Consider the following 27,285-nt stretch of genomic DNA (forward strand, 5'->3'; position numbering starts at 1 on the left):
GGTTTTAGTCTCAATTTATTACCATTAATCTGGAACTTTGATTAACCATTAGCTTACTAACTATTACCAAATTACCAAATCAATAGTAAGTTACAGTTGAAGGATTGGAATTCTACCGAGTAGAGGTTGGCAATATTCACGCTTGTGCAACATTAAACACACCAGTAGTTATACTTAAAAAGGCATTTATTTACAATGGAGCAGAGTAAAGTACAATGTCTAATCTAGCATATACAGGTGTGTGTGTGTGTGTGTGTGTGTGTGTGTGTGTGTGTGTGTGTATGTGTGTGTGTGTCTGTGGGGACACAGACAAAGGCAAGATGGCTGACTCAAAGTGGTCACTGTGACCACATGACCTGAACAAAGAAGACTACAAAGATGGCGGTAAACAAAGAAACTACTAAAATGGCCGCTGAGACCACCTAGTGTGTGTGAGAGGGGAGGTGTGAGTTTCTTTGTTAGCCTAGCTCATGTAATCTAAAGGTACCAGGTTAGAGGGGGAAGGTTAGCTTCATGCAGGTTCTAGGACTGAGACGTACTGCTATGTGTGTGAACATACGAGTACTCGATTAACTGTATGACTGACCACAACCTAAGCAAACATTGCAACAACAAGACATCAATCAACAAGTACATTAACAAGTTAAGACTTCTGCTGATTAGCTATGCGGTGCTATGCTGTGCTGGGAGAGGTAAGGCCCAGTCCGTTAACGTTACCCGATCCTTGGAACAAGCAAAGAGGTCCTTTCCAGTGGTTTGTAAAATCCAGTGAGTTTGGGGGGTTTCCTGGTGGAATAAAGTCCTGTCTGGCTGTGTTGCTTGCTGGTATCTCCTTTGTTCTCCTCACAGAGTTAGCTGTTCCATGCTAACTCTGCTACGACTCCTGTTGCTTGGAAAATCAGCTGGCCTTGTGTTGTAGCCGCTGATTCTGAAGAGGATTTGGTTCACTCACAGTTAATCCGAAGCAGGTCGCTGTTGTGGAGGAGAAGAGTGTTTGCAGGCTGCTGGTTGCAGGCCGGCGAGAGAGCTAGTTTCTCAGGTAGCAGAGCTGACCTGGGCTGGGGCCTTGTTGCCCTTTGAAGAACCGAGAGGAGAGGGCTGGAGCTGCTCTCCAGAGCAAGCCAAGAAGGGAAGAGAGCGAGAAGGGGTCTAGAAGACTGGTTTTGTTTGGTGACACCCTTGGGGGTCACATGTCACACGCTGGCCCACACTGGCTGGCCAGTGGGGTCCGTGGGGGGGAAGGGTCATCCCCAGGTGTGAACCGTGAGGAACTGTGGGGTGTGAATTCCTTTGTCCAGTGGAGCAAAGAAACATTTGGTCTATTGAATGACTGAGTCCCAACATATATATATATATCTTTATAAAGATCTCTGATATTTAAAGCTATCAAGCAGTTGAATAGGTATGTGCATCTCCCAAAGTGTGTCTGTGTCACGATGAAAGATTAAAGATTTGGAGAAATTTGTGAGAATTGTGACACGAGTGGACTAACCTAATCTGCCACAGCTAAATTGTTGGTTAGCTCTGAGAAGTAACAACTCAGTTAGCAAGTAAGCTAGCAGGGGCTAATTGGAGGACCTCAGTACAAAACCTTTGAGAAATTGAATAGAGACACGTCGCAACGTGATTAAGTGGTCCAGGCTATATACACGCAACACCATACTTTGTACTATGCAAGTTTGCAAATTTTTTAAAGAACTTAAAAAAAAGATCAATGGCTTATCTGTCTTTTCCATTGCCATGAGACAAAAGACATTAGCATGTCTGAACTAAGGGTCCTAAAGACCGTTTAAGTATAATCACGGTGCCGTTACACTGTTTAAAATTCTTGTGTGAGTGTTATTTATAAGTAACTAGTCACTGTTCACATACGTCACACATAAAAATCTGAATTTCCAAGAAACGTTAAACTAGTTTAGTCCATCTTTTCATGTTTTACAGCGTTCTTTACAGAATTAAAACATGGATAGATAAGTCCTGAGGAATAGAAAATAGCCCATCACGATGTAGATCTGTTCTATCTGACATGAAAGGACTCCAAACAAAAAAGTTATGCCTGAGTTAACACGGGCCTCATTTTGTGAGACAACTGCAAGGTGACAGCGGTAATTTTAACATTTTGCCTGTAGTTCTGCCTGATCAGATTTTGGACATCACCTCTTGCATAAGTCTACTTAGATGGAAGTTAATTAGACTGTTACTAAAGGGCAATTACAAAATCAGGGAAACCTTTGAAACAACATAACATTTTCATAAAAGGAGGGTAAGTCATTATATTTGACCTAAAGAGACAAAAGTAAATCACTCTGAAATATCAAAAGGTGTTCAATTCACTTAGCAAAAAGACCCTAAATCTATGAATCTGAACCCCCACACCCAACACGCTCTTCCTGGACACACCCTTTACATTTTAGCTAAAGGTTAACCTCAATGACGCACACGCTCTCCTATTTCATCTCGCCTCTTTTTTTTTTTTTCTCCAATGTTAATCGCTTCTCGAAACCCTAGAGCAAACGGGGGAGTGAAGTGAGATGACGATGAGACAGAGGTTACAGAGAATGGGGAAGCGAAAAAGTCTTACCTTTAACGTTGACGTCCGTGCCAGGAAGCGCCAGGATCTGAAGCACTGTTTCCACTTGGTTCCTCTTGCAAGCTCTGTGGAGGAGGGTCTCTCCTTCGACCAGGACACACACAACGGACAAGCACACCCAAAAGGGAGAAGAGGCGGAAGAGAAGAGAGAAATCCAAAATTAGGGTGTGCCCGATGTCCTGCCCATTGTCCCCCTCCATATGGTGAACACACCAATAAAATACCACAGAAAAGTCCCCAAACACCAAAAAAAAAAAAAAAAAGCCTGACCTAAAAAAGTACGACCCGCCAATGAGGATGCGATTTAAGAAGAGTGATGAGAAAAGGGGGGAGATCTTTCAAAGGGAAAAAAATGGGAGGGAAAAAATTAAAGATGGAGAGTTGGGCTAATTCGCCTCGTTCTTTACCTCTTTTATAGACACAGAGATTTTCCACTTACACCCCGAGCCCAACAAAGTTAATATCGGGGGCAGTCGGCGAGTGAATGAATGTGGTGGTGAGAAAGTAGTCTCGCTTCCTGTCCGCTTGTCCCTACATTGTTACTTGAGAGGAAGTTATGGTAGACAGCCCACGCACAAAGCCTTCGAAAAGGATTCTTCACAGATCCAGGGTTCAAAAGCTCCGCTGGGCATTGCCAGTGTCACCACGTGATATTTAATCAGCAAACTAGCAGTGAACAGGCATGGAAAAAACCTCTCAAGGATTCCATTTACATTTTTAAACACAATCTCCCCCCCACTCGTCCCTTTTTTCTCATCTTTACCCCGTCCCTCACTTTTTCTGATACAATATTAAATCAGGAATATATTAGTGGGCCAGAGCCCCCTCTTTTCATGTATGGCTGAACTTCAGAGGGAAGTTAAAGGCCAAGCATGAGTGGCTCTGTGCTTGCCAGTATAATACAGGACTGCAAAGCCTGTAATAAATGCTTTACTAGCTCTCCCCAGGATGCCACGCCTGTACAGGGGCTCCACTCCAGCGCACACAGAGCACATACTGGGGCAAAAAGAGGTGGAGGAGGAGGAGAGGGAGGGAGGAAACAGGGGGGCAAGGAAGAAGAAGCAGTGGAGGAGAGAGTGAAAGGGTTTCCTGCATTTCAAAGCGTGTAGGGGAAATATTGAAAAAAGCTGGATCCTATTCATTCTGAAGAATTCCTTTCTTCCAGGAGGTGTCTTTGAGGATGCAGAAGATGCATTAAATGCCATCCGCCAGTAGTAAAGAGGTTGAAGAGCAGATGAAAAAAAACCCCCAAAAAAACATGGAAATGGAAGGACTGTTTATCAAAAGGAGGATCATCTGTGTTCTCCCTAGAAATCCAATGCAAAACCAAGTTTTGAAAAGCACCTCAACATTTGCAGACATACGATAAAATATTTCTCAGCACATCTCAGTTATCAATGTTGTTGATGCACGAACCTCTACAAACCAAACCTCTATGAATTAGATGGATTATTGGAGTAAATGGTTAATGGGTGGAGCAGTCCAGCGCTGGGGCACCACTTTACACCAAACTTCAAACCGAAGTATGTTTATGTTACGTCATATAGTTGATCCTGCAGGATTATATAATTAGAGTATTTCAGGCGCTATTGAATAGGCTGCTTAACGTTTAAAAAGTGTCATGGAATAACTGCTGTTTGACAGTCAATGTCAAGTGAAAAATAGAAAGACAGATACAAAAATAGTCACTTATTTTCTGTACAAGAAACAGTGAGAACACAAACAGGCTTATGACGCAGGTACTTAATAATATTTTTACTAGTTCAGTAACTGTACTGTGATTAAACAGTAATTTCTCACTTCATAACCTGGAATGATTTGTCTGACAACTTAATTGCTAAAAAAATAAATGACTTCTTTAGTGATATTTTGCCGATCTGATTTTCCTTCTGGAAATATACGTTGCACTGTAAAAAAAATCATATTTAAATGACAGTGCACAGTTGTTTGCGAATGTAACATCAGAAAGCAGACAGTGTTTTTACAGCATCGGCATCAGTAACAATAATGAGGCCAATCAATGAAGAAAACCAACATTTCCAATCTAAAAATCAAAAACACCCAAACTGAGGGTGGAGCGCAGACCGAACTACAGTCCCTAATGAGTAAGCTGTACTGTGTGGCACGTCAGTGTTCTGACATGGGCTGCTCTGCTATTACTGGGCTCTAAAATGCTGTGATTAAACACCCATTCCACTACACCCCATGTGTACACATCCTCGCAAATGCCAGGACCAATCCACGCACTGTTAAATCACTTTAATGGCTCCAATTTGGACACAACGCCTCTATTATAGGGGTAATTGCATGCTCAGCATTTACAAGCACGGAAGGGATAAATCCGCCTGTCCTTTTCTATAAATCCCCCGTTTCACACTTTAATAGAAAAGTTAAATGTATGTGTTGGTCTTTATATCCCTCAGTCTGCTTGCTGCACTCCTGTAAAGTGTCGCTTGGTCTGCCGATCCTCGGACCAAAAAGCTGCTGGAAGCCTGTAACAATGCTATTTGTCAGGAATGTGTTAGAAAGGTATTCTGTGCCAGTTATTGGATATATTTAAAACTATTTGAAGACTACTGCTGTTCGTGGCTCAGAGTGCAGCGCGTTAATTCCCCAAAATCAAGATTAAATGCAGCTCTCACTGTGCTTCGAAAGAATTTATAGCCCTTAACATAAGTGACCAACATTTAAAAATTCCATTGGTGAATAATAATTTAATAATAATTCAATCATTAAAAAAAAGAAACAACATGAGTCCTCTCTGCCAACAATATAAAATATAAAAAATATAAAAGCTTGATCCACTGTGGCTTGGACTGTACATTGCTTTGGACAGAGCTGAACAAATGTAAATAAATGTGAATAATATGAAAGTCAGGCTCACAAAAAACTTTGCGTCTTTTGTCTTTTTGTTATACTGAACATATTTTTCCTATTGATGGCACATATAAGAGCAATAGTGAATGTTGGCATTGATCAGAATCAATATTCACCACAAAGAAATCTTTTAATTCACTTGTTAGACAAACAGATGATAAACTAGAGAGTTAAATCGAATGAACACCACTGAGGCAGTGTTTCCACTGGCCAATCACCACATAGACTTCTCAGGTAGTTTACAGTATGTTCCTGTCTCGCTCCAGCCAACTCCAGATCATGCTGATGACCACAACGGGAGTCGAGCTACAGTTCAGTTCCAGTTTGCTTGAGCTGATTAGATATCCACTCAGGCTGAAGCTTGGTGGAGCTTTACTGGAAATTACATAAAGTAGACAAACTGATATGAACATGTACTGATATGAATAAAAAAGATAAAAGTGGGTCCACCCTCACATGTGCAACAAAGCTTATAAATACGTGAGGGAGATGTCAGTCAATCACAATTCTGTACAGCAGAGATTGTGATAAAATATTTGTTTTGAGGTGAGACTGTTTTTTCCAAGAGCTGTTTGCAAGGCCAAGTATGAACTTTCAGTCTCAACTTTTAAGCCAACACAGTTGAGAAGGCCTTAAAATGCTCAGAAATATGGATCTACAATCCTACAGCAGCTGGGCAAACTGTCAGATCCACAACAGCTACTAATGGGTCTTGTGGTGAGATTATGTCTGCCAATATCTGTCAAACTTAAAAATCAATAAATTCTTACATACGTCCGTATTCTGACAGTGTTAAACACACTCAAGTAGAACAAGAGTTACTCTTTGATCAAATAAAGCGACCGCTTTTCTAATAGTTACCTTTCTTTGTTGGATAAAGTTGCTTTGTGTAGCTTAACTTCCCAAGAACAATCAACACATTTTTCAAGGTTTGTCTCAGGAATGATATGAAGCTAGAAAAAAAATGATTTTAAGCAGTGGAAAAAACACAGCGCAGTTCTTGTTTGACGACCTACAGACACTATACTGAGGCCGATTTAAAATGAAATCTCTGCTGAGCTTCTAGAAGCAAATATGGGACTGAACAAGAGAAGTTCATCCCAAATCCCTCAACCCCTCTCAGCTACTGTGACAAAGATACCGAGGTTCCAGCAGCCGAGACAGATGCTCCAAAGAAGTGCAGCACATAAGAAAGCGAGCTTACATATGTGGGTGAAAAAGCCTGTAAGAGAAAGAGAGGAAGAGGGTGAGAGAGAGAGAATGGGATGAGAGGGCGAGAGGGGAGGATGCTGTGCCGATGGTTCATCAAAAATTAATGCCGACTGCATCGGTATAGAGATCACGTAGTGGAAAAACAACACATGCCAACAGCCTTGAGTCTCCTGCTTCAGCCCTACCTCCCCCACTCCCACTCCTTTACCCTCCACCCCTCCTTCACACCAGCACAGGGCCTTTCTGATCAGGTGGAAGGGGGAGATATGAGCTCTGACACCTTCGAGAGTTCACAGAGAGTACCATGCCTCTAATTGCAGGAAGTTCCACCAGTGCAGCCGCTGTACATCTGCAGTGCAACCCTAATTGCTGCATTTAATATCCCTAAAATGGAGATCTGAGGCACATTGTGCGTACTAATATGCGTTATTGTTTTGTGTGAGAAACCCATTATTTCTGTCCGGGCCATTTATTTATTTATCTATTACTTTTTCAAAAGGTAAATAAGACATGAGAAAAAAAAACAAAACAAAGAGCACAGTGTTGAATTTAAATGCGAATAGAACAAGTGGAGGAGGAGGCGTGATACAGAGGAGGTAATACGGTCCACACTTTGCCCCGAACGTACACGACAGGCCTACTTATGCAGCAAAGTTGCCCTTACAGCTGACTTGATGGAAGCGTGGTCGGATGCAAATCAATCACTCTCTCCATACATTATGTGCTCTTCATTAAACTGAAAGTGATGACAGAGCTATCATGTCCCTCTTTACTGATGACCTAGTGCAGTGCATCAGTCCATTAAAAGTCCACTCCTTGCAAATGTGAAGCTATATTGTCAAGCGGCTGTGTGTGTGTGTGTGTGTGTGTGTGTGTGTGTGTGTGTGTGTGTGTGTGTGTGTGTGTGTGTGTGTGTGTGTGTGTATGTATGCGCTGTACCTGCTGCATTGACTCTGTTCAAACCTCTGGGGATGTTCTCTTTCTCCAGGTTTGTTTCATTCACCAAAGAGCTCTGGGTTCTGTATGGCAACAAAGGACATGGTCAGAGGGGTTATGAGAAGATATACATGTATGTACTAAACCCAATTCAATAAGAGATCACCCATGATTCACATAAACAAGTCCAGCATTTCAATCACTGACCATTTCAGCATGACAGCGAGGAGAACCAGTGGTACAGAAAGTGGAACGGGCAATAGTGTACTGCGAGAAGTGCCATTAGCAAATGAATCCCTTGTGGCGCCATATCATCTTATATGAAATCTGACAATATCTGTCAAACTCCTACTGTGTTGGCCACACACACACACACACACACACACACACACACACACACACACACACAGACACACACACACTGCACACACCCAATCCTCCATTCCCGTCTCCAAAGCACTTTTCCTCCCACTTATCGCCTCAAACACAGAGACGGAGAATTCGATGTGAGCAAGCACATTAGGAGGAATAACTAGTAAAAGAAAGTGAAGCCTCTTCAAAGTAGTGGCGTGCTAATAGCTGTGGGCTGTCACTAGTCCTGTGAGTGGGTATGGGAGATCTGCCTGCATGAAGCCTGACAGGTGTCTTGTGTGTAGACGTCTGTGCACGTGCGCGTGCGTCGCCTTGAAGCGCAGTGCCATCCGTATTACAGGGAAGAGGCTTGTTCCCTGGTAATTGGCTTGTTCAGAAGCCAGGAAGGAGCTCCCAGCAGTGAGGAGGAAACACACGTCCTGTCACGCGTTGCTTGTTATTAGCAGGGACAAGGCTGAGAAGAGATGAGAAGAGCTGTGTGTGTGTGTGTGTGTGTGTGTGTGTGTGTGTGTGTGTGTGTGTGTGAGAGAGAGAGAGTCCATAAGAGTGTCTAGAATGAGGGCGTACCACTTCTCATCTCAAACCACTTCACCCGAGTGTCCCCTGTCCATATAGGCTGGCAGCTTTGGAAGTTGACAGTACTTGGCTTGTATACCCCCCAGTCTCTCCTTCCCTTGTGGCGTACTTTAGGAGGCCAGCATGCTGTCAGTGGCCCAGTGATCATTTCTGGGCCTGGGGCAGCATGTGCCTTTGGAGGCCGACTTTCAACAAACTTGTGAGCAGTAATGGAAGTAATAAGGAAGTGCATGTCCAATGCCACGGCAAGAAGAGGCTACACATTACATTTTCTACTTGCTTTGATTCTACCAAAAAGGCCATAGCAAAAAAAAAAACCTGCTGTCCTTGTTACCATCCATTGTTTAATCTTAGCAGGGCTGATCTATTTTACAGGCTTTTCTTAGATCCACCTGACACTGACTAATTTTAGAGTGAAAGACAACAGCAATGCACAGAGCTTGATTAAGCCAGCAGGAGGAAAACCTTCGTTTAATTACAGCTTCCCCTCTTCAAAAAGCCCTCACTGCCGCGCAGCCAGCCGGCAAGTCAAACGGCCATCTAAACAGTCGGTCAAATCAGCCATCCTCTCAGCTTGGTATGGCTTGGACATGTGCCCTAATGCCAGGCTGTTTCTTGGTGCAAAAGAAGCACACTCTCCATCTCCGAGACTACAGAAGCCTCAAGTCACAGTAAAACAAGCTAATGCGTTCTAACAGCCGGAAATGAAAGATAAAGGGGTCATGTGGCTCCTCTCAACCTTTATGACCCGCTTTTCATAAACCCAATACTCGACATCTTGCCAGGATTTTGTCTTATCCATCAGTATTGACAGTTTGAAAAGGCAGCTACAACAAAACCGTAACCATTTAACACCAATACTTCTCTATTAAAGAAACCACAATCACATTTTTGCTGTTTAAAATCTTTTTTTTCATTTTTTTTCTCTTTTAGCACTATGAATTACAGACAAGTGTATACCAACAACATACTTGATTACTTTTTTCTTTTTCTTTTTTTACTGAGTCATATCAGCTCCGACAACATAGAGAAATATATGTAAATGAAAACATGTAGAGATTGAGGAATGTGTCAGACTCATGAATGCTTCAACATAAGTTAATTGATTAAAAGTGTCAACATCACTGAAAATATGTATAATATCATGAATTCAACCATGAAAAACGAGGAAACAAGATTTCCTTTTGGTTTCTGTTCCCGATTTATCACAGGCTTTGTCATTTTGATTTCATTCTTTCTTTTAGGGTCAAATGATTTTACATGCCCTTTGGCATTTCTTTATCTCACCCGCACAGATTGCATTCCTTGTTTTATTCAGTTCTTCTCATGTCCATGTCAAAATAAACAAAACTATGGGCAAAGCAAGGAAGCAGACAGTAGAAAGAGAGCAGTGATTGAGGGAAGAGGGGATCTGGTCTGGTCATTGCCTGAACCAGTAGCCTTCACATGAACTTGCTCCCTGGTGACTCCTGCCCTTCTCCAGGCCAACTACCTGCTGGTGGAAGAGCAGATGTCTGACATGGGGTATGGAGAGTGTGTGTGTGTGTGTGTGTGTGTGTGTGTGTGTGGTGTGTGTGTGTGTGTGTGTGTGTGTTTGTGTGTGTGTGTGTGTTACTGCATTCAGAAAGGGATTTAGTATGCAAGAGGGAAGATCAAGAGAGGCGCAGAAGGGAGGGGGGTTTGAAGGCAGAGAGCTGGTGGTCGTAAGGGAAGACACAAAGGCCTGATGGGATATCCTAGTCTGTCGATCTGTTGACTTCCTGTCCAAATCAGACTCAGCACTGTGTGTGTGTGTGTGTGTGTGTGTGTGTGTGTGTGTGTGTGTGTGTGTGAGGAGGGGTCTAACCTCCCTTTGCACCCCTTCTGTCAGCCAGCACTTACTGATACGATCAGACCTGGGCATGACCCATCACATGCCAACTCCTCACACTCCGTCTGACCTCCATTTGCCTCTCTCCAGCTCACACCCATACACACACACACACATACATACACACTCCTCCCCTCTCCAGGTGTTCCTGTTCCTTTGTTCCTTTTCACTCACATTTCTCACCGTATCTGGACATTTTCACCGGCTTTGCCTTCGCTGTCTGGCCTTAAATCTATGAGTGGAAACTTGACAATGGAGGCAGTGTAGATCGCTGGTTGAATAGTTCTGTTATTTTAGACGAACAAGCCAACAAAGACAGGAAAGAGTGATACAACTAATTTGACAGGATGGCAGAAAGTGGCAGATTCTCTTTTACAGCTTCAGTGAAATCTGACCAGCAACATGTATACTGTTACACACCCATTTTTGTTAACGGTTCAACTCTCAAATGGTGCTGTGGGCACACTGTGCTTTTTTGTTTTGAGGAAGCAAAAAAAAAAAAACATGCAATGACTGCATGTATTACAGTCTCAAAGGTTAGGCATCTGGACATGTACATAGACTCTAGGTTTTCCCTTGCATACTGAAATCTATCTTTACTCTAAGTTTTTTTTTCAGCCAAGTAAAAATTAGTTACAAGAGTTTGAACAAGAGAGAGAGAAGAGCAAAGGACTTGCAATAAACTGCACACACACACTCCATTTGAAATTTCCAGGCTGATCTTTAAACACAAGTAAATTTACTTATGTTTAAAATGCAGCCTAGTACAAGAAATTGAAATGAGAAAGAACTTGAAGAGGAAAAAAAATATATGTAAATATGTTCACATTGGTTAAAAATGTATTTAGAGTTAAAACTTATTGGCCTTTGTGCAGCCCACTTCTCTGCATCTATGTCCTCGCGTGTTCTGCTTCAGGCTCTTGTGAAAATGTACCAGGGAGACTAACGGTGGTACAGACAGACAGCTGCGTGTAACTGACCTGCAGCCAGTCTCCTGGCTGGTGCAGCTGTGGGAGGAGGGTCCAGTCCTGAGGCGAACACCACTGGGACTCTCAGCTAAACTTCCCAGAGCAGGCAGGTAGGAGAGAACCTGAGAAAAGTCACACAGACACAAAGTTAGACAGCACCTTTACACTTCAAGTGAATATTTGTGTCTTTAGGGGGCTTAGGAGGCACAAAGACAGCAACGGTGAGTGAGAAAGCCAGATGTTCTACTGCAACATAATATAATGTTTCGACCACATCAGTAATCTTTGTCTCTGTAGCAGCGAACTGTAATATAATCTATACAGTTTTCACACTGCCAAGTTAACTAATGCAGAACATCTGTGTTTTATGCCTCTTGACCACAATGCAAAAGCACAGTGGAAAAGGAAAAGGAAATAATTAGAACTAGTGCATTTATCAGAAACATTTTAAATTAGTAATGTAGCTAGTTTATTCAATTATTTTATTAATTGTTGCATTAATTGTTTTTATACAAACATTTGTGTGTGTAGTGTGTATCAGAATTTTATAACCTTGCACTCTCTTATTTCACCAGAATCACATTGGAAGAAATTAAAATTTTCCTGTATGTGAACTGAAAATGGAGACTTAAGAAGTGCATGTCTCAAATTATGACAAATTAAGTCTATCAATGCCAAAACACCCATGCAATACAGGGCTGATGAAAGCAGTTAGAAAGTAATGGGAAATCAAATGAAGAACAATACACACACACACACACATACACACGCGCACACACACACACACACACACCATTTTCTTGAGAGAGAGGGGTTCATCTCCCACAGTGAATCCATTTCTGCAACAGAGATTCCTGAATATGGCATCAGCCATCACCAACTTCAGTCTGGTAGAGGAGACCCTGATCACTAGCTCTGCCAGAACATCTGGAGGCACATCTGCAGGACAGAACAGAGGGTGAATATATAAAACATACTATACTGTCCATAATTACTTTGTCTGAAAAAAGCAAGTGGACTTGGGAGACTTTAGTAACAAGAAACACTTCATTTAAGTGTTGCATAATTAAATATTCAGAAATTACGATGTTAATTTTTCAGCTGAATACTGTGATTGAATGACTTAATGTATTTCATTGCGCATTCTATTTTCACATTTTTTTCTAAAAGCAGTAGCAGCTGAAAAGTACCAATTTTTCTTCTACTGTATAAGTCTTCTTGTGATTAACACACACACAGCACACAATATGAAATTTAAAAAGGGAAGGCTATGAACCCAAGGCCAACATCTACACACGTGACATTACCACAGCAGAGCTTTCAGGGGAAGTGAAAACAGACATTCTTCTAGATATTCTTTCTATTCTGCAGTTTTTATTCCATACCCTGGCTGATGACAGCAAAGTGCTCTGCTAGGTCTTTCAGGCCCTTTTCCACCAGGTTCTGGTTGAGTTTGAAGTGCTGCTGACACCAGAACTCCACCAGCACAGACAGGAAGTCCAGCAGGGTGTCCACCAAATGAAGCTTCTGTTTCTCATCCCTCTCACTGTAGTCCTTCAGTGAAGATAAACAATACCATCTTCAGGTTCATCATCACACTCATTAACAAGCTCTAGGGATTACTGAAGATGAAGCTATAGTTTGTTAATCATGTCAGATTTTAACAAAACAAACGACCCAACTGGCAAATACAGATCAAAATAAACCTACTTTTGTTAGTTGTCTAGCGTCTAAATACTAGTGTGCACACCCTCCTATGAGAATGTCAATACACAAGTTTACCTCAACGGCGGCCTGCACCACGAGCTGGGTTAGTTGTTTCACAGCTCGAGACAGCAGGGTGGAGCGCTCCCACACAGTCCAGAAGGTTCCATACAGCAAAGATCCTGACGCTGATGCCTGAGAGACTCCTGTACCCTGAGGCAGCGCAAAATCCCTGATCCCCAGAAAGGAAGGGGTGAATGAAGGAAGGACAGACCATCTAACGTAACTGATAAAATGATTTACTTTAAGAACAGAAACAGTGGCATGAACCCTGAATTAAATTTAGAGTCAACATTACATGCAGCTGTATTGTGGTGTCAGAAAATTATTATTGACTATTATTTGACTGCTTGATAATTTGTAAGTAATATGCATTCATATCTGTGGGAAAATCCCTCCAGAACCAAGCTCATGCAAGAAAGTTTAAAACCATTAAATAAAAAACAAATGTGTATGTGTAAATTGGTACCCGGTGGTGACAGAGTGGAGCTCCCCCTGGAACAGCCTGAGAAAAAATGCCACGATGTCACTATGGAAATGTATCAGTGTTGGCATTGCAGGTCCAGGGAGTGGGTGACAAGTGACCTCACTGGACAGGCAGTATCTGAAGGAATACACATATAGAGAAACAGTAAATATATGAGAAAATTACTTTTAATGGAGGAGAGGGTTTAAGTATCTCCTTTACCTAACCTCTTAACAATTAAAACTGTAAAATCATTTGCGAGAATAATTCAACAAGAAATCTCATGTCATGGCATCAGGATTACCTGATGGCTGTCTCTAGAAAAGGCCAAGGGCCCATCTTACACCGAGGACACTGCAGCAATTGGGTGAAATATTTTTTCACTGTGCTGGGAGCCAGCCAAGGAGGGTTGGTGATGAGCAGGTTACACATGACCAGCTGGAAATTTCTTAGGAAGACAGACGTGGCGTTACCCTGTGACATAATGAACACACAACAACTGAAGTTTGAGTGGTTTTGATATTTGTATGTACAGACAGAATGTCAAATAACAGCAGACCTGCAATGATTATGGCAGAACATGAACTGGGAACTTTAAATAGAAAACTTCTCAAATGTGGATGGATTTGCTGCTGTCCTTTGTTTAATATCGTTTTTAACTGAACCTCATTGGGTTCTGTTGCTCGCACAAACCGAGGCATTTGATGATGTCGCCAAGGACTCATGGGGAAAATGTGATGTGAAATTTTTCCAACATATTCTGATATTTTACAGACATTACATAATTCATTAAAAAAGTGTTTATCGATAATAAAAAATAATTGTAAAATTCTGGCCTAAAGTGAAGTTTAGTCCATTGAGACTGATCCCCAAAAAATACACCAAAAAAGACGGCTATAGCAAGTTATACTCTGAAACAGCCCCTGGGGCTCATGCAGCAGCAGGTGGGGATTGCTGCAGTCCGGTAATTCTGGTCCTACCTGCTGCGCGTATTCTAAGAGGGAGATCAGGTATGGCACTGGTGGCAGCAGACCTGGGAACACAGCACTTCTGATTGAGTCCAAAGCTTCAGTGAAGAGACCGCACTCTATCATACTACCGACATTGCTGAAGTCTGTTTCTGTTGCCTGGAGGAATAAAAGAACAATGATGAGATGTAAGAGGTATACGGAAAGGAGGAGAAGACATGGCACTCAAAGAGACGGGCGGCAGAAAGAGGAGATAAAAAGCGAGGGCAGAAGGGTAATGGAAATAGGAAGTGAATGGGCATAAAAACTTCCTGGGGGTCATTTCTGACTGTCACTTATTGGCAAATAGCATCTGAACTCAGAAAGTACAGAATGGAAATACATGAGCACTTATAATAGCAATCTGATGGAGATCCACTTGGGTAAAGTATGGACAAGATGGTGGAAAGTATTGTTAATAGGACTGCCAATCAAAACTCTCAGATCAGCTGACAGTAGTGGTTAAATAGATGACCTGAGTATGATGCGCCCTTGCTCTAGGTGTCGCTTTCCATTGAAATGTATGACATAAAGGAAATTGAATGACCTGATCTTCTTGATGAAACGCATAGTTATTTTAGAAATGTATGGTAGTGATCGGGGGGGTGGGGGGTAAAAGGGTATGTATGCATGTCTACCTGTGACTGCGGACGGTAAGGATCTTGGTAACCCAGAAATTCAAGGAAGCACAATCTCTGCCGGCCCTATAGAAAAAGACCTCATTAATAAGTGCTGACCCCATGCAAAGCGAACAGAATGTAGAATGAGTTTATTAAATGTCTATTTGAAACTACGCTTCAGTGCATCTCTGCAACATGCTTCCACACACAAACAAACACACATATGCACCTCCTGTTTGATGACATAGTCCCTGAGCCCTGTCTCCAGATTAGCAAGGTCAGCATCAACAAAGCTGGCCTTTTTTGTCTCTGCTGGATTTTCATCCGTTACGAGGAAATTCATATCCACACAATTGCTCTGCCAAAGAAAACAGAGGCACAGTTTTAATATGAACTGTTAAAATAACTGGTTTGAAAAAATCAATCATAAGGAAAAATAAATGCCTGCAAGACATGAATACTGACTGCAAATACAACTGAGGACAACATACAATACAATATTAAAAATTAAAGAGTAAAATTATGAGAATAACATGATGAAGTCTCATAATCAATTAAGACAAAATCTTTTACATAAATTAGTCTGACTTACCCCAAAAAGATGCTGGACAATGTGGCTCACAGAGTAACAAGGAGCACTGTAGGATTTTGAGTTTTCTGTAAAGGGTTTTGCCATGACATGAGTGATGGAGGCTTGAGGGGGAGGGGTGGTGTTGTAAACTTTGGCCCTACCTGCTTTTAGCAGCCTGTGAAAGATAAAAGAATGATATATTTATTGTCATACTTTTCATACTTACAGTTACAGCTTTTATTCATACATGGATGCATTATTAAGGTATTTTTTGCGTGACTCCTCACCTTATGAACATGGCTCTGCGGGTGGGCTCTTGGACCATGAGGAGAACCTTCCACCCTTGGAATGCCCCGGTCAGTTTACCACTGACAACTTTCTCCCTCCACTTCCTGGCAGGGCAGAAGGCAGACGTGGCACCTGAGGAAATGGCCACCTCATAGGGTTCCTCTGAGAGCCACGAACCGTTCTTAACACTGTCCAACACATAGTCTGGAGTCACAACCCACTTTCCTGGTTCAGTCAAATGAAAGGGAGAACAGTGGTGCTGTGTCAGTCTTGGCACTTCAAAAGAGGAGAGCTACAGTGACGTGTTGGATGTAGCTCAGTTAGATGAGCAGTCTTGATAGAATCAGGGCGATCATGTATGATTTATTTTTAAACATTCATCATTATCATCATTATAATAATTATCCTGACTGACCTGCAGCACAGGCTGCCAAAAACTTTTCGCTGGACAAAACCTGGGGGATTATGAGATGAGTGCTGGCATGCTGATAGACCTGGAAGATAATCACCACATCAGTTTATGGACATACAATGACATAGAGCAGACAACCAGAACTGGGGTTTCAAACTAATGATCAGTGCAATTAATTCAATCAAAACTCTTTACATTTAATGAGCTTTTTAATCAAAATTTTCCTGGAATCATTAAATTGGATTAACAGGATTTTAAAATTACACTTTGTGATCATTATGATACAAGTTGATAAATAATTATACAGATTTACCACCCAACCCTACCTGTAGGAATTATTAAGAAAATGTAAGGATTTAAGCATAACGAAGGGCAATTTACATCATCTATCCAAAACTTCAATAACTATATGCAGAACCATGTCAGAAACAGAGGCAACCAGTAATTCATTGGTATGTATTTAAATCACACAAAAACATCATCAATAATGATAATAATGATGATTCACTGGATTACTTGATCAACGGAACATTGGCTGGATTTCAGTGTTCATCATTCATTGAGTAAATGTACTGACATTTGCTGATTCTACAAAAGATTTGCTTGGTTTTCTTTCTTTGGGTTTTCAGGTTGCTGCTGAGACTAGTAACCAATACTAAGACATCACTGTGGCATCTCTGATTAAGGTGTGGAAGGCATCTCATAGACTGAATTATTATTAGATACATCAGAACAAAGCTTAGTTTAGGTTGAAACTGTCATTTTACCCTGCAATGTTTTGGTAGGATCTCTACTCACTGAGCCACCTATGTATTTCCCACCCAGCTGCTGGATTCCCTGGACCAAAACTCTCTTCTTATCATGGATCTTGATCCCAGAGATCTGGAATACAGGTGTGCAGCTCTCCATCCTGTAGAAGAGACAAACAGTCTACAGGATGTTAATTAAATGTTAAGATAACTCTGATAAAAAAAATAAACAATGCTGCAATTCTGGTTTGACTACATTGCTTGGACAGAAAAATAGGAAGGAGACATTTGGGTTGTTTGAAGTACTTTATGTTAAGTGTGGGGATTTCATTTGACTAAACTAGTTTAGTTTGAGACTAGCTACCTGCACGAAAACAAAACAATCGTGGGGCTACTAAAGCTTTCTGCTACATGAATAGTTCTAAAAAGCCAAATCTTCACCTTTACAATCCGTGAGCTCAGTAAATGACCTAACATCCGCATCTTATGCAATCATCACTAATACCCACTTGTATTAAAACACAGCTGACTGATCAGGTACCTCTGTTATGGTGGTATGCCACCGTTGATGATTCTGTGTCCTCCCTGTTACGTACAGGCGCGCCAAAACTCTGACACTGACACCGACATCTAGTAACGTGAGCAGTGTTTGGTGCCAGTGTTTGGCTGCTTCTTCCAATAAAGATGTTCAACTTCGCGGACAAACAAACATGACGACTTTGCTCATAAGTTTTATTAATCGGTGAATATGGCTTAGATCCTCCAGTTTCTTCACCGCCCAACTGCCATGTGTTGGGAGCTTCACGGCACAGCTAACTATTTTGGTGAGGGGAGAATTTTCATATATTAATATATTATGTACGCAGTGGCAACGTTTAAACGCCAGATTTCTATTGAAACCATGTAGAAATACATTAAAACCATGCGTTATATGAAATTATATATACCATTAGTTAAATTCATGTGTTATTCACTCACTATGGAGTCAACCTCCCCCTGTTTTGTTCGTCAGTTTGTCTGTTCCGTGGAGCGGAAGTTTTCATTGAGCTACTTCCAGGTTGTTGTCACGGACGCTTTCAGCCCCCGGAAACAACCAAAGTAACCGATTATCATACTGCACTGATTGATTAACGGAAATATCAGATCGATCGATCGATAACATTGGTTTGATTCTGACCGAGACGCTGCTTATGAAAACGTACGTCTATTTACAGAAAGCGTTCAGTGCTGTGTTCGGTTGACGTTCAGAGACAGCGACAGATAAGCTTTCCATCACAGTCATTTAATTTTATTACGTTGTGACACATTTGCTGCTGAACTGTCTTGGTTTACAGCTTTGGTACAGATACAAATTTCTGTGGTAGACAAATGTCAGCATTAAGTGACTGCAAATGACGCTGGCCACATTTCACCTACCTGCTATGGATTAACTTAATCAAGAGAGGAATATAAAGGAGCTTGTAAAAGGTAAGATATACAAATGATACACGTGTTGTCGCTCACAGTAAGGCTGAATCAGTGCAAATGTTCAAATATTTATGTTACACGGGTGCCACGTGAACATTTTGTAAAAAGATACAAGTGACCTGTCAAAATCATCATCATGTGTCTGGTCATAACACTTCGACAAGCAGGTAAAAGACAGAGACAGAGAGAGGTCTCTGTCTCTCTGTCTCTCTCTCTCTCTGTCTCTCTCTCTCTCTCTCTCTCTCTCTCTCTCTCTCTCTCTCCCTCTCTCTCTCTGATGTGTTGCTTATGGCTAACACCAGATGCCAAATATTAGCTTGCTCTAGCTTATCAAATGTCATAATTTGCCTCTTTTTGGTTTTAGTCTGCTCATTGGACAAAAGTCAGGTCACATGGCAAAACACCACCATGAAAAGCAAGTAGACTACAAGTCAACAGCTGGACTCTCTCAGTGATGTGTTGCATCAATATAATTGTGTTTAATAACTGAAAATACTAGAAAAGAGTATTTTAAGATTTAAATGTTACCAAATTTGAAACAAATGAGATTGATATTGTTTACCATAGTGCTGAAATGATTAGTTGATCATTTATTAGCTATTTGACAAACATAATCAACAAAAATTGTGGTAATTGATCAATCATTCATAGATTAATCATAGAAGTCATAAATGAAGGAAAAATACTAAACATTCTCAAGCTCCAGCTTCTCAAAGTTGGTGATTTTCATCCACCCTCTCTTTTAAACTGAAAACTTTTGGGCGTTGACTAGACTGTTAGTTGGACAAAACAAGAGGTTATACAATTTCACTTAAGGGTCTGCTAAATTGGCATCATGAGTATTTTTCAATATTGTGACATTTTGTAGACTAAAAGTTACTTACAAGATATTTATTAATAATTTGAATTATTGTTACTTACATAACAATAATCCCTTTTAAGCACTATGCTGATATATTTACTTTGTACTTCCCACATTTTCTTGTAGTTGTCAAATACAACCATGCAGCCTTTCTGTTTATGTAGTTGTATATGTCAGTTCTCCTACAGTTAATTTATGTTCTTGATAGTTCAAGTTTACTGAAATCCTGACCGTTGGGATGTAGTAAGCTACACAATATGATCTGCTCCAGTGTGACAATATTGTCTTGTTTTCAGTGTCTGTAATTGACTCATTGCTCAGGGTACTTTAATACTGTTGAGTGATGATGATTATTCCACAAAACAGCAACGACAAGTAATATCAGGATTAAGTCATGTATTATTCATTCCCTCAGTGTAAGCTAATCACACAGGCATTTGTTAGTTGTTGCTCTGCAATTTTCAAACAATCTTACACAACATATTTCAAGAAGATATTATGTCCACATATTTCCCTGTAGTGAAGAAAAAAAGTGACCAATACATTTTAATAACATTAGTGTCGCCTACATTTAGCAGAAATATCACTAAATCAAACGTGATGAGACTAAAGCCCATCACTAAGCAGACAGGAATTACTGTAAAGAAGAAAATCAGTCAAACCCAGTGCAGTGTAACAGGACCACATGGCTGCACAGTAACAGCGAAGCCATGTTTCCCCCCTGGGTATGCATGAGATAGTTCTCAGTAGTATTGTGATTTTAGAATATGCACCTATTTAATTTATAATGTTTCCTTTAAAGCAGACTGTTAGGTACCCCCTTTAAAATAATGTTGACTTTAACTTGACATGCTCTAAGTGGCTTTAAAGCGGCGGCCTGGGGGATGTGCTGCTAAATATTTCAGGACAAACTCATTACAGTAAATGGGCCTGTGTGTTAGCCTAGCTGGGGTAGACAGGCAGCAGCAAGAGAGACAGGACAGTGATGTGTGTGTGTATGTGTGTGACTGTGTTTCTTCCTGTGTTCTAATAGCTCTGGAGTCGATGTCTGAGGCAGGCAGCGCCTGGCCCAGTTGTCCCTGTTGCAACACTGTGAAACACACAGGGGCTCCTCCAACATCTGCTTTGTAAAGAGCTAATGACAAGACAATAGAGACCGGATGATTTAAAGTATAGTACTAATGAGGCCCTGTGTGCTGCCTGGAGAATCCTGACACAGACTCACTTGCCTGTACACACTCATGCTTAAGATAACAGATGATATGTTGGCACACCAAGAGGTAGACACCCAGCAGACATTTAGTGCACACAGTCAGACCTTCTGTCCGTCTGTGTTTCAGACACATAAAGAGAAGTATGGTGCTGTAGACACTATTCAAAATTACGTGCACACTCACAGACACACACACACACGCACAGGCTCAGCGCATATAATTACAATGTTGAGTTACTAATCCATGGATTGAAAATCATCTTCCATTTCAGCAATGCCTGTGCATAGACCTCTTCTCAGGCGCAGAGGGAGCGTGATGATGAGGGGAAACAGTGAGAGGGAAGAAGAGAGGGAGAAATAATAAAGGACAAGCTTAACTGGTGAGGCTGTCAGCGAAGGAAAATAATATTTGTCCAGCTGGACAGGCCTTCCTTTGTGCAGACTAAATGAATGTTGAGCTTCCTGTCTGCCCTGTCAGGGAGAGTGGCGTAGACTGCATGCAGCAGCGAAGAAGCGGAGCGGAGTACAGGGAGCTGTTTGGAGTTTGACAGGGATTATTAAAATCAGAGCAGATGACGAGGAAGGGGCGAGAGGCGGAGTGCGAGAAAGCCAAATTGACACAGACACTCTCCATTACCTTCCACTTGACTCATGTTGATGACAATGTTGATATGAGACCCAGCAACGCGGCACCGGTGTGGGATTGGCTGTTAGCATGAGCGTTAAGCACCACAGGGTAGGGGGGTGGCCCTCAGTTCTGAGAGACGTAGGGAGATGAGTTGTTTATTTAAAGCCTTGACTGAAGAGCATCTCACCTCATTGTTTATTTATTTGGTCTATTTTTTTTTCCCTGTGTTAACTCACTGTAGTGTCAGTAGGTGGAAATGGTTAGAGTCTGAGGCAATGAATTTTGATCGGGGTCTCCTCCTATAGCAAATGATTTTCTGAGGAAAGAGGAGTGGAACTGGAAGAAACCGCTTTTGTTGATGATAAGCTTCCTATTATTTCAGGTCTCTCAGGTGCAATTGATTTGTGCCTCATAATAAGACTGTTTGAGAAAATTTCAAATTATTATAGACCCCATCACTGTGGGTGTGTGTATACAGCATGTTTGTGTGCATGTGTAAATGTTTGTGGTTAGTTTCTGGACAACTATGATAACACCACACACCAGATCACACACTGGCATCAGTCTACGCTGTTGATTTAATCCCGACACCGGTACTGGCTTTTGCATTATTTTGTTTTATGAACCAATACACACCATGCACAGTGCTTTTAATGCTATAAGGCCTCTAACTCTCTCTTTCTCTCTCTAGTTCCTTTCCCTGCAGAGCAGTATGGAGTGGCCAGGGGATTTTCCTGAAGACCATGCCTTTGTGGAGCTGCTTGTTCCAGGGGTTTCCAGTGAGCTGGACTTTGAACAGTTTCTAAAAGACACAGAGGAGAAACTCAGTCTCAATGCCAGCAGGTCAGTCAGAGCAGTAAAAGCATTGATTTAATAAGCCACTCTGATCTTTCTGACCTTAAATTAGAATAGCTCTATCATTCAGAGTTTTACCCTTTTTCTTTAAATTTCACTTCCTCTAATGGTTTTTACTTTGGCTTTTCATCAGATTTAGAAATTAGAAGCTTTAGGATGTCAAAGCCAGATTGAAGGAAAGTACTGTCCCAGTTGACAAAGAAACCCCAAATAAGAAGACATGAATGTAACAGTGAGGTTTTTAAGGCAGAATGTTTTTGAGGGATTATTTTCTGGGGGAGACATCTATTTCTCTCTGTGGATATCAGGTGAATGACAGGAAGCAGAGAGCAATATAATGCGCATTTCAGTGTGAGGACACAACACTGGCACAAAGACATAAATGTTAAGCAGTAACTTTGACAAAGCATAATTAATAATAATAAAACCATGTTTACTTTGATGTGTTGTATTACTTCTTAGATAATTTTCACATAAGTGAAAGTTCTTAACTGTACGGAGATTAAGGCCAAAAAATGTCTCACACTGAAGGTGGGAAAACAAGCTCTGATGTTTTTTTATGCTGACTACCGCTGAGAGAGGTTTGCAGACACCAGCAGGAATCATTTTAAAGAGAGGAGCTACCTACATGACTGACAGACTTTAAAACACACACACACACACACACACACAGACACACACACACACACACACACACACACACACACACACACACACACACACACACACACACACACACACCAGTAATATTGTTTACACTTGTGGCGTGTGGCAGTGTTAGATAGAAATATGAAATCATGAAAAAGCTGAAAAACTGCATCCATCCTTTTTTTTTTTGACTGACTTACTTTCTCTTCCTCTCTCCCTGCCACTCTACCTTTCTCTTTATCACGCCACAAAGTCCAATTATGTCATGTCAATCATGTGTTTGATTTTTGAAAGATTAGTTCAAAAGTTAGTTTGTTTTTTGAGTACGTACTGCAGACTCATTTGAGGAGTGAATGGTAAATTTAAACACACTTTTTTCTTATGTCACTTGTTTTGAGCTCAAACGAAAATCTTCTGAAAATGCCTGCTATTAAAAACATCAAAATATTGAAACTCCATAAGTAATTTTCATTTAAAATAAATAAATGAATATGAGAGATGTCCCCAGTTTTAGCTATGTCTGAATTCTTTTATTGGAGTAAAAGAATCAAGAGAAACCTGGTTAGCAGGCTGTCTAACAGAACATTTAGTTTATATGCAGTACAAAGACTTCAGACTGTAAGTGTTACTGTAGCAGCAGTGCGGAAGACTGAAAGGGAAGATCATTACTGTGACTATGTGGTCTTGAATCTAAAATGCAGTAATTAAATCCGGAGTCTGATTAGAAATGACTCTGAGACTAAAGTAAATGCATTGGTTTCCACAGCTGAACAGTAAAATTCAGACACATTTAGGGAAAAACTTGGGCTGACAATGACTGTCCTTGTACTGTGCACTATGCACACACACACACAAAATAAAAGATGTCGCAGTGTCATATGCAGCATCATGAGTTCCTAACTAATATGCTGAATATATACAAAATATACAAGCCTTGGTGCAAATAAATGGCAGGGGAGAGGGAGAAAGCTGCATGTAGCTATAGGAGTTAGACTAATTGCAGTAGAGGTAACTTGTCTGATTCAGCCTGAAGTGGATTTCTCTAAATAACCCAGTTTTTCATGTGTGTTAAGGTGGATGGTTGGATTTAATGTAGTTAACATTGCATAGGACTTTCACTGAAATTCAAGTGTTTGTGGTTTCTTTCTATTTCTGTGTTCATGGTTGAGCTGATGGTGACATTGATATTCATAAAGAGGCCTTTATCAAACTCTAAGCATTACCTTACAATATTGTTAACGGTTAGCGTCAAGTATTTGATAACATCACATGAGAGCGAAATCATTCTTTGTGGTTCAATTCTATTAATTACAATCCTGCTATCATGTGTGATGGAAGACAGTACAGTTTAACAACTTACATTAGATTTTTTATTTTCCTGTGCGTTGTCACTGAAGACTGAAATATAGATGTCTGTCAATGATGGCAGACAGGGATAGTTGGAGAGCACAAATAGATTGATAAAGAGAGAGACATGTGGGGAGAAGAAAAAGAGAAATCTATATTTCAGGTCTTTTATCGTTTGTGGCGTTGTGAGGCTGAGGGCAGATGATGAAGGACAGGCTAAATGTAGCAAGTGAACAAAGCCTCACTCTGGCACCATTAGTGTCTGGGACCCATCCCTTCCTCACTCTCTCTCTCTCTGTCTCCCTCCCCTTCTCTCTCTTTCTTTCCTTCCTCCTTCTAAATGGGAACATAATAATTGAAGATTCCACATCTTGAAACGAAAACCCTTGGGTAGGTAATTCAAGGCTTATTACTGAAGGCCGGGCCATTTTTCTGCTTTCTAAGCATTAAAGGGTTATTTTGTGTTCCTGCAGATGGGAGAGGGATAACCATTATGAGAACAAAGCGTCCAGATAATGGAGAATGGGGCTAAAAATAAGGCAATCCTCCTCTCGCCGTGGGGGACCACTGGTCAGTATCTCTGTCAGGCTGTAGCTAACTTCCTTCCAGACTACTTCAGGACAGCCCTTTTACTGTCAGCACACATCCAGGCAAACAAAATCTTGCAAGGCCTCTTTTTTCGCCTCGACCAGGGTGGGCTGCGGATTTATTCACCCAAACACACATCCACAGCTCACTCACCTGCTTCACTAATTGACTTATCAGTGTCTGGGACAAATTACGGAAGTGGAGGAGAGGAAAAGGAAACTGAGAAATGGGGGAGACAGAGCTGCTCACACCCGTGAAGGACTTCAACCAGTTTACGGGTCAAAGTGACTGGCCTGCTCCCAGTTCTCAGATGTCAGAGATTTTCCTAAGCGCTACTCCCTAATTGAAGGAGATTAAGATAGGCTGACAACGGAGCTGGCTCCCCCAAATTGAAATGCTGTAATCCATTAGTTTTCATCAGATGGGACAGTGGCTCAGTGCAGGGTTGGGTGGGGAGTGGTGGGCCACCAGGAAAAGACCTCTAATGAAGTGTCAGCGCAGGCCTGGAGACTGCAGACAGGACTCCAGTTTCACACTGGCAAGGCAAATGGCTCTCACTAGTCGCCTGCCAATCTTGATCAGTGTACAATATCAATACTTTTAAATTTGATTCTCTGTGTGTGTGTGTGTAAGCACTTCTGATAGTCAGGATGTTGCATATGTGTGCAAGCAGGTGGAGTTGAAAGCCTGCTACAGTAAAATATCGTGTAAGGTTCCCTTTCAATGAACAAAAATCCTCATCTGTAGTCCTTGCAGTGTGTAGCTGATTTTGTGTTTAGCTGTGCGTGACACGTGTGTTAAGTTAGTATATCAGTTGTATCGGTTCTCCGGTATCATTGGCTGGGCCGGGTGGCTGGGGGGCTGAGGGCCGAGGGCACTAAGTGGGCGACAGGCTGGGCCAGAATGGGATCTGTTTTCAGCCTGTTCATTCAAGCCCATTCACTCCCTTTCCCCTCGCAGAATGGGGCCCTTTGATGGAGGAGATATTTAGTTCTCAGGCGGCTGGTTTGGCACTGACTGGATCTGGGGCTTATTTGAAAAGGATCTTCCTGCCCCCGTTGCCTCCAACCCCCCACCTCCTGTAGGCGAGCGGAGGGGAGCAGAGCGCGACAGACAGACAGCCCCACAGCAGCCCACCCACACTAAATTAATTCTGACAAGGAACTTAAGATAACGTCAAAGCGCTGACTAATCGCGGGATTGGGTTTCTGTAAGTCGGGGAGCTGTGAAATGTGCCATCATATCTAATAAAAGACCTCCGGTTGCTCCCTTTCTCTCTCAGCGGTGGTGAGGGTTGGAGGGGGGGGAGGCACGGTTGCGGTGTCGACTGTCTAGCTAGACCGGTCTGAAAAACAATTAGATTTCACTTCAGCAATGGAAGTGCAAGTGTGGGTATGTGTGTGTGTCAGTTAGGGTAGATGATTGACATGTTTGTCAAGAGGCCTAAAGAATCTTTTCTTCCCAGTTTCCTCTCCCTCTTTTCTCATTCTCTGTCTTTTGTTGAGTTCTGCTCCACCATTTTTGCCATTACGGGTCGGCCCATTGTCGTCTTTACTCAGAAAGTTGAAAGGTTTTATTTTCTGTGACTCCTCTGTTTTCTACCCATTTTTACCTTCCGCTTCTCTCATTCTCTTTCTGTCTCTTTCCCTGGCGTCTGAGCTGTCTGCAGTGGAAGTCATCAGGTTCGGAGCTAATCCTGCCAAGTTGATTAGGCTGCAAGTAGCTTTCACACCGCTGGGCAAAAGGTCACAACATTGTAGAGAGCTGGATGGACTTCTTGACACAGACCATCCACATTGACTTTATAACTTACAGCACAAGGCCCTAAGGAGGGGTAATTGAAAGGCGAGAGTAAAGAAAAGGAAATTAGGAAAGTAAGAGTTTTGAGGAAAAAAAGAATGAAAGAAAGGGGTCTGGGAGGGGGTGAGGCAAGGCTAGAAAATATATCTGAAGCAAGTGCTGTTGCTGTAGCCATTAGAGTACATTGTTTTGTTGAGTGAAGGCAAGGTTGAGATGATTGGGAGTGGAATGAGTATGAAGCTTAAAAGCCATTCTCCTTTCTGTCTTTGTCTACAGCCTCACCTGTGTTTCAGTCTATTTCTGCTGTGTCCCCATATGGCACAATTGAGTTCCAGAGACTGCACTAACACCTCACCGAGTCCTGGGCTCACATGCTCTATGTCTTATGAAGCTGCAGTTTAATCTCACCTCGGCTAGTTTAGTCTACCTACGGTTTGTATTTTTAATGAACTACAGAGTCAGTGAAAAGTGAGCCACAGATGGGAGCCCATTTGAAACCTGCTGTCTATGTGAAGTCCTGGGGTAGAGCCCAGAATGAACATCCATGTTTATGATGTACTATAAACACACATACAGTGCTCTGTGCTGCCATTTATTCT

At 41.7% G+C, this 27,285-nt stretch overlaps 2 protein-coding genes across 4 annotated transcripts in view; one reads left to right on the forward strand and one right to left on the reverse strand.

The window, feature by feature from the left end:
• Window positions 1-18,078, reverse strand: part of slf1 (SMC5-SMC6 complex localization factor 1) — a 35,808-nt gene extending 17,730 nt beyond the window's left edge. For 2 of the 3 annotated variants that reach the window (XM_056377048.1, XM_056377050.1), the window contains exons 1-16: window positions 17,820-18,078; window positions 17,328-17,459; window positions 16,533-16,611; window positions 16,117-16,342; window positions 15,851-16,004; window positions 15,488-15,616; window positions 15,277-15,342; window positions 14,612-14,758; window positions 13,936-14,105; window positions 13,635-13,769; window positions 13,184-13,337; window positions 12,787-12,955; window positions 12,195-12,340; window positions 11,414-11,523; window positions 7,619-7,698; window positions 2,582-2,674 (exon numbers count right to left, since the gene is read on the reverse strand). In XM_056377048.1, the coding sequence (XP_056233023.1) occupies window positions 2,582-2,674; window positions 7,619-7,698; window positions 11,414-11,523; window positions 12,195-12,340; window positions 12,787-12,955; window positions 13,184-13,337; window positions 13,635-13,769; window positions 13,936-14,105; window positions 14,612-14,758; window positions 15,277-15,342; window positions 15,488-15,616; window positions 15,851-16,004; window positions 16,117-16,342; window positions 16,533-16,611; window positions 17,328-17,438 (1,969 nt within the window). In that variant the 5' untranslated portion in view covers window positions 17,439-17,459; window positions 17,820-18,078. The remainder of the gene's footprint in view (window positions 1-2,581; window positions 2,675-7,618; window positions 7,699-11,413; window positions 11,524-12,194; window positions 12,341-12,786; window positions 12,956-13,183; window positions 13,338-13,634; window positions 13,770-13,935; window positions 14,106-14,611; window positions 14,759-15,276; window positions 15,343-15,487; window positions 15,617-15,850; window positions 16,005-16,116; window positions 16,343-16,532; window positions 16,612-17,327; window positions 17,460-17,819) is intronic. The other variant, XM_056377049.1, reaches the window with a different exon arrangement.
• A 265-nt stretch (window positions 18,079-18,343) lies between these two features.
• kiaa0825 (KIAA0825 ortholog) overlaps window positions 18,344-27,285 on the forward strand; it is a 113,972-nt gene continuing 105,030 nt past the window's right edge. Inside the window, exons 1-2 of the mRNA XM_056377169.1 lie at window positions 18,344-18,745; window positions 22,140-22,291. Coding sequence (XP_056233144.1) covers window positions 22,161-22,291 — 131 coding nt within the window. The 5' untranslated portion in view covers window positions 18,344-18,745; window positions 22,140-22,160. The remainder of the gene's footprint in view (window positions 18,746-22,139; window positions 22,292-27,285) is intronic.

The sequence above is a fragment of the Seriola aureovittata genome, chromosome 5, assembly GCF_021018895.1.
Source record: "Seriola aureovittata isolate HTS-2021-v1 ecotype China chromosome 5, ASM2101889v1, whole genome shotgun sequence".
In the NCBI taxonomy this organism is placed as follows: Eukaryota; Metazoa; Chordata; class Actinopteri; order Carangiformes; family Carangidae; genus Seriola; species Seriola aureovittata.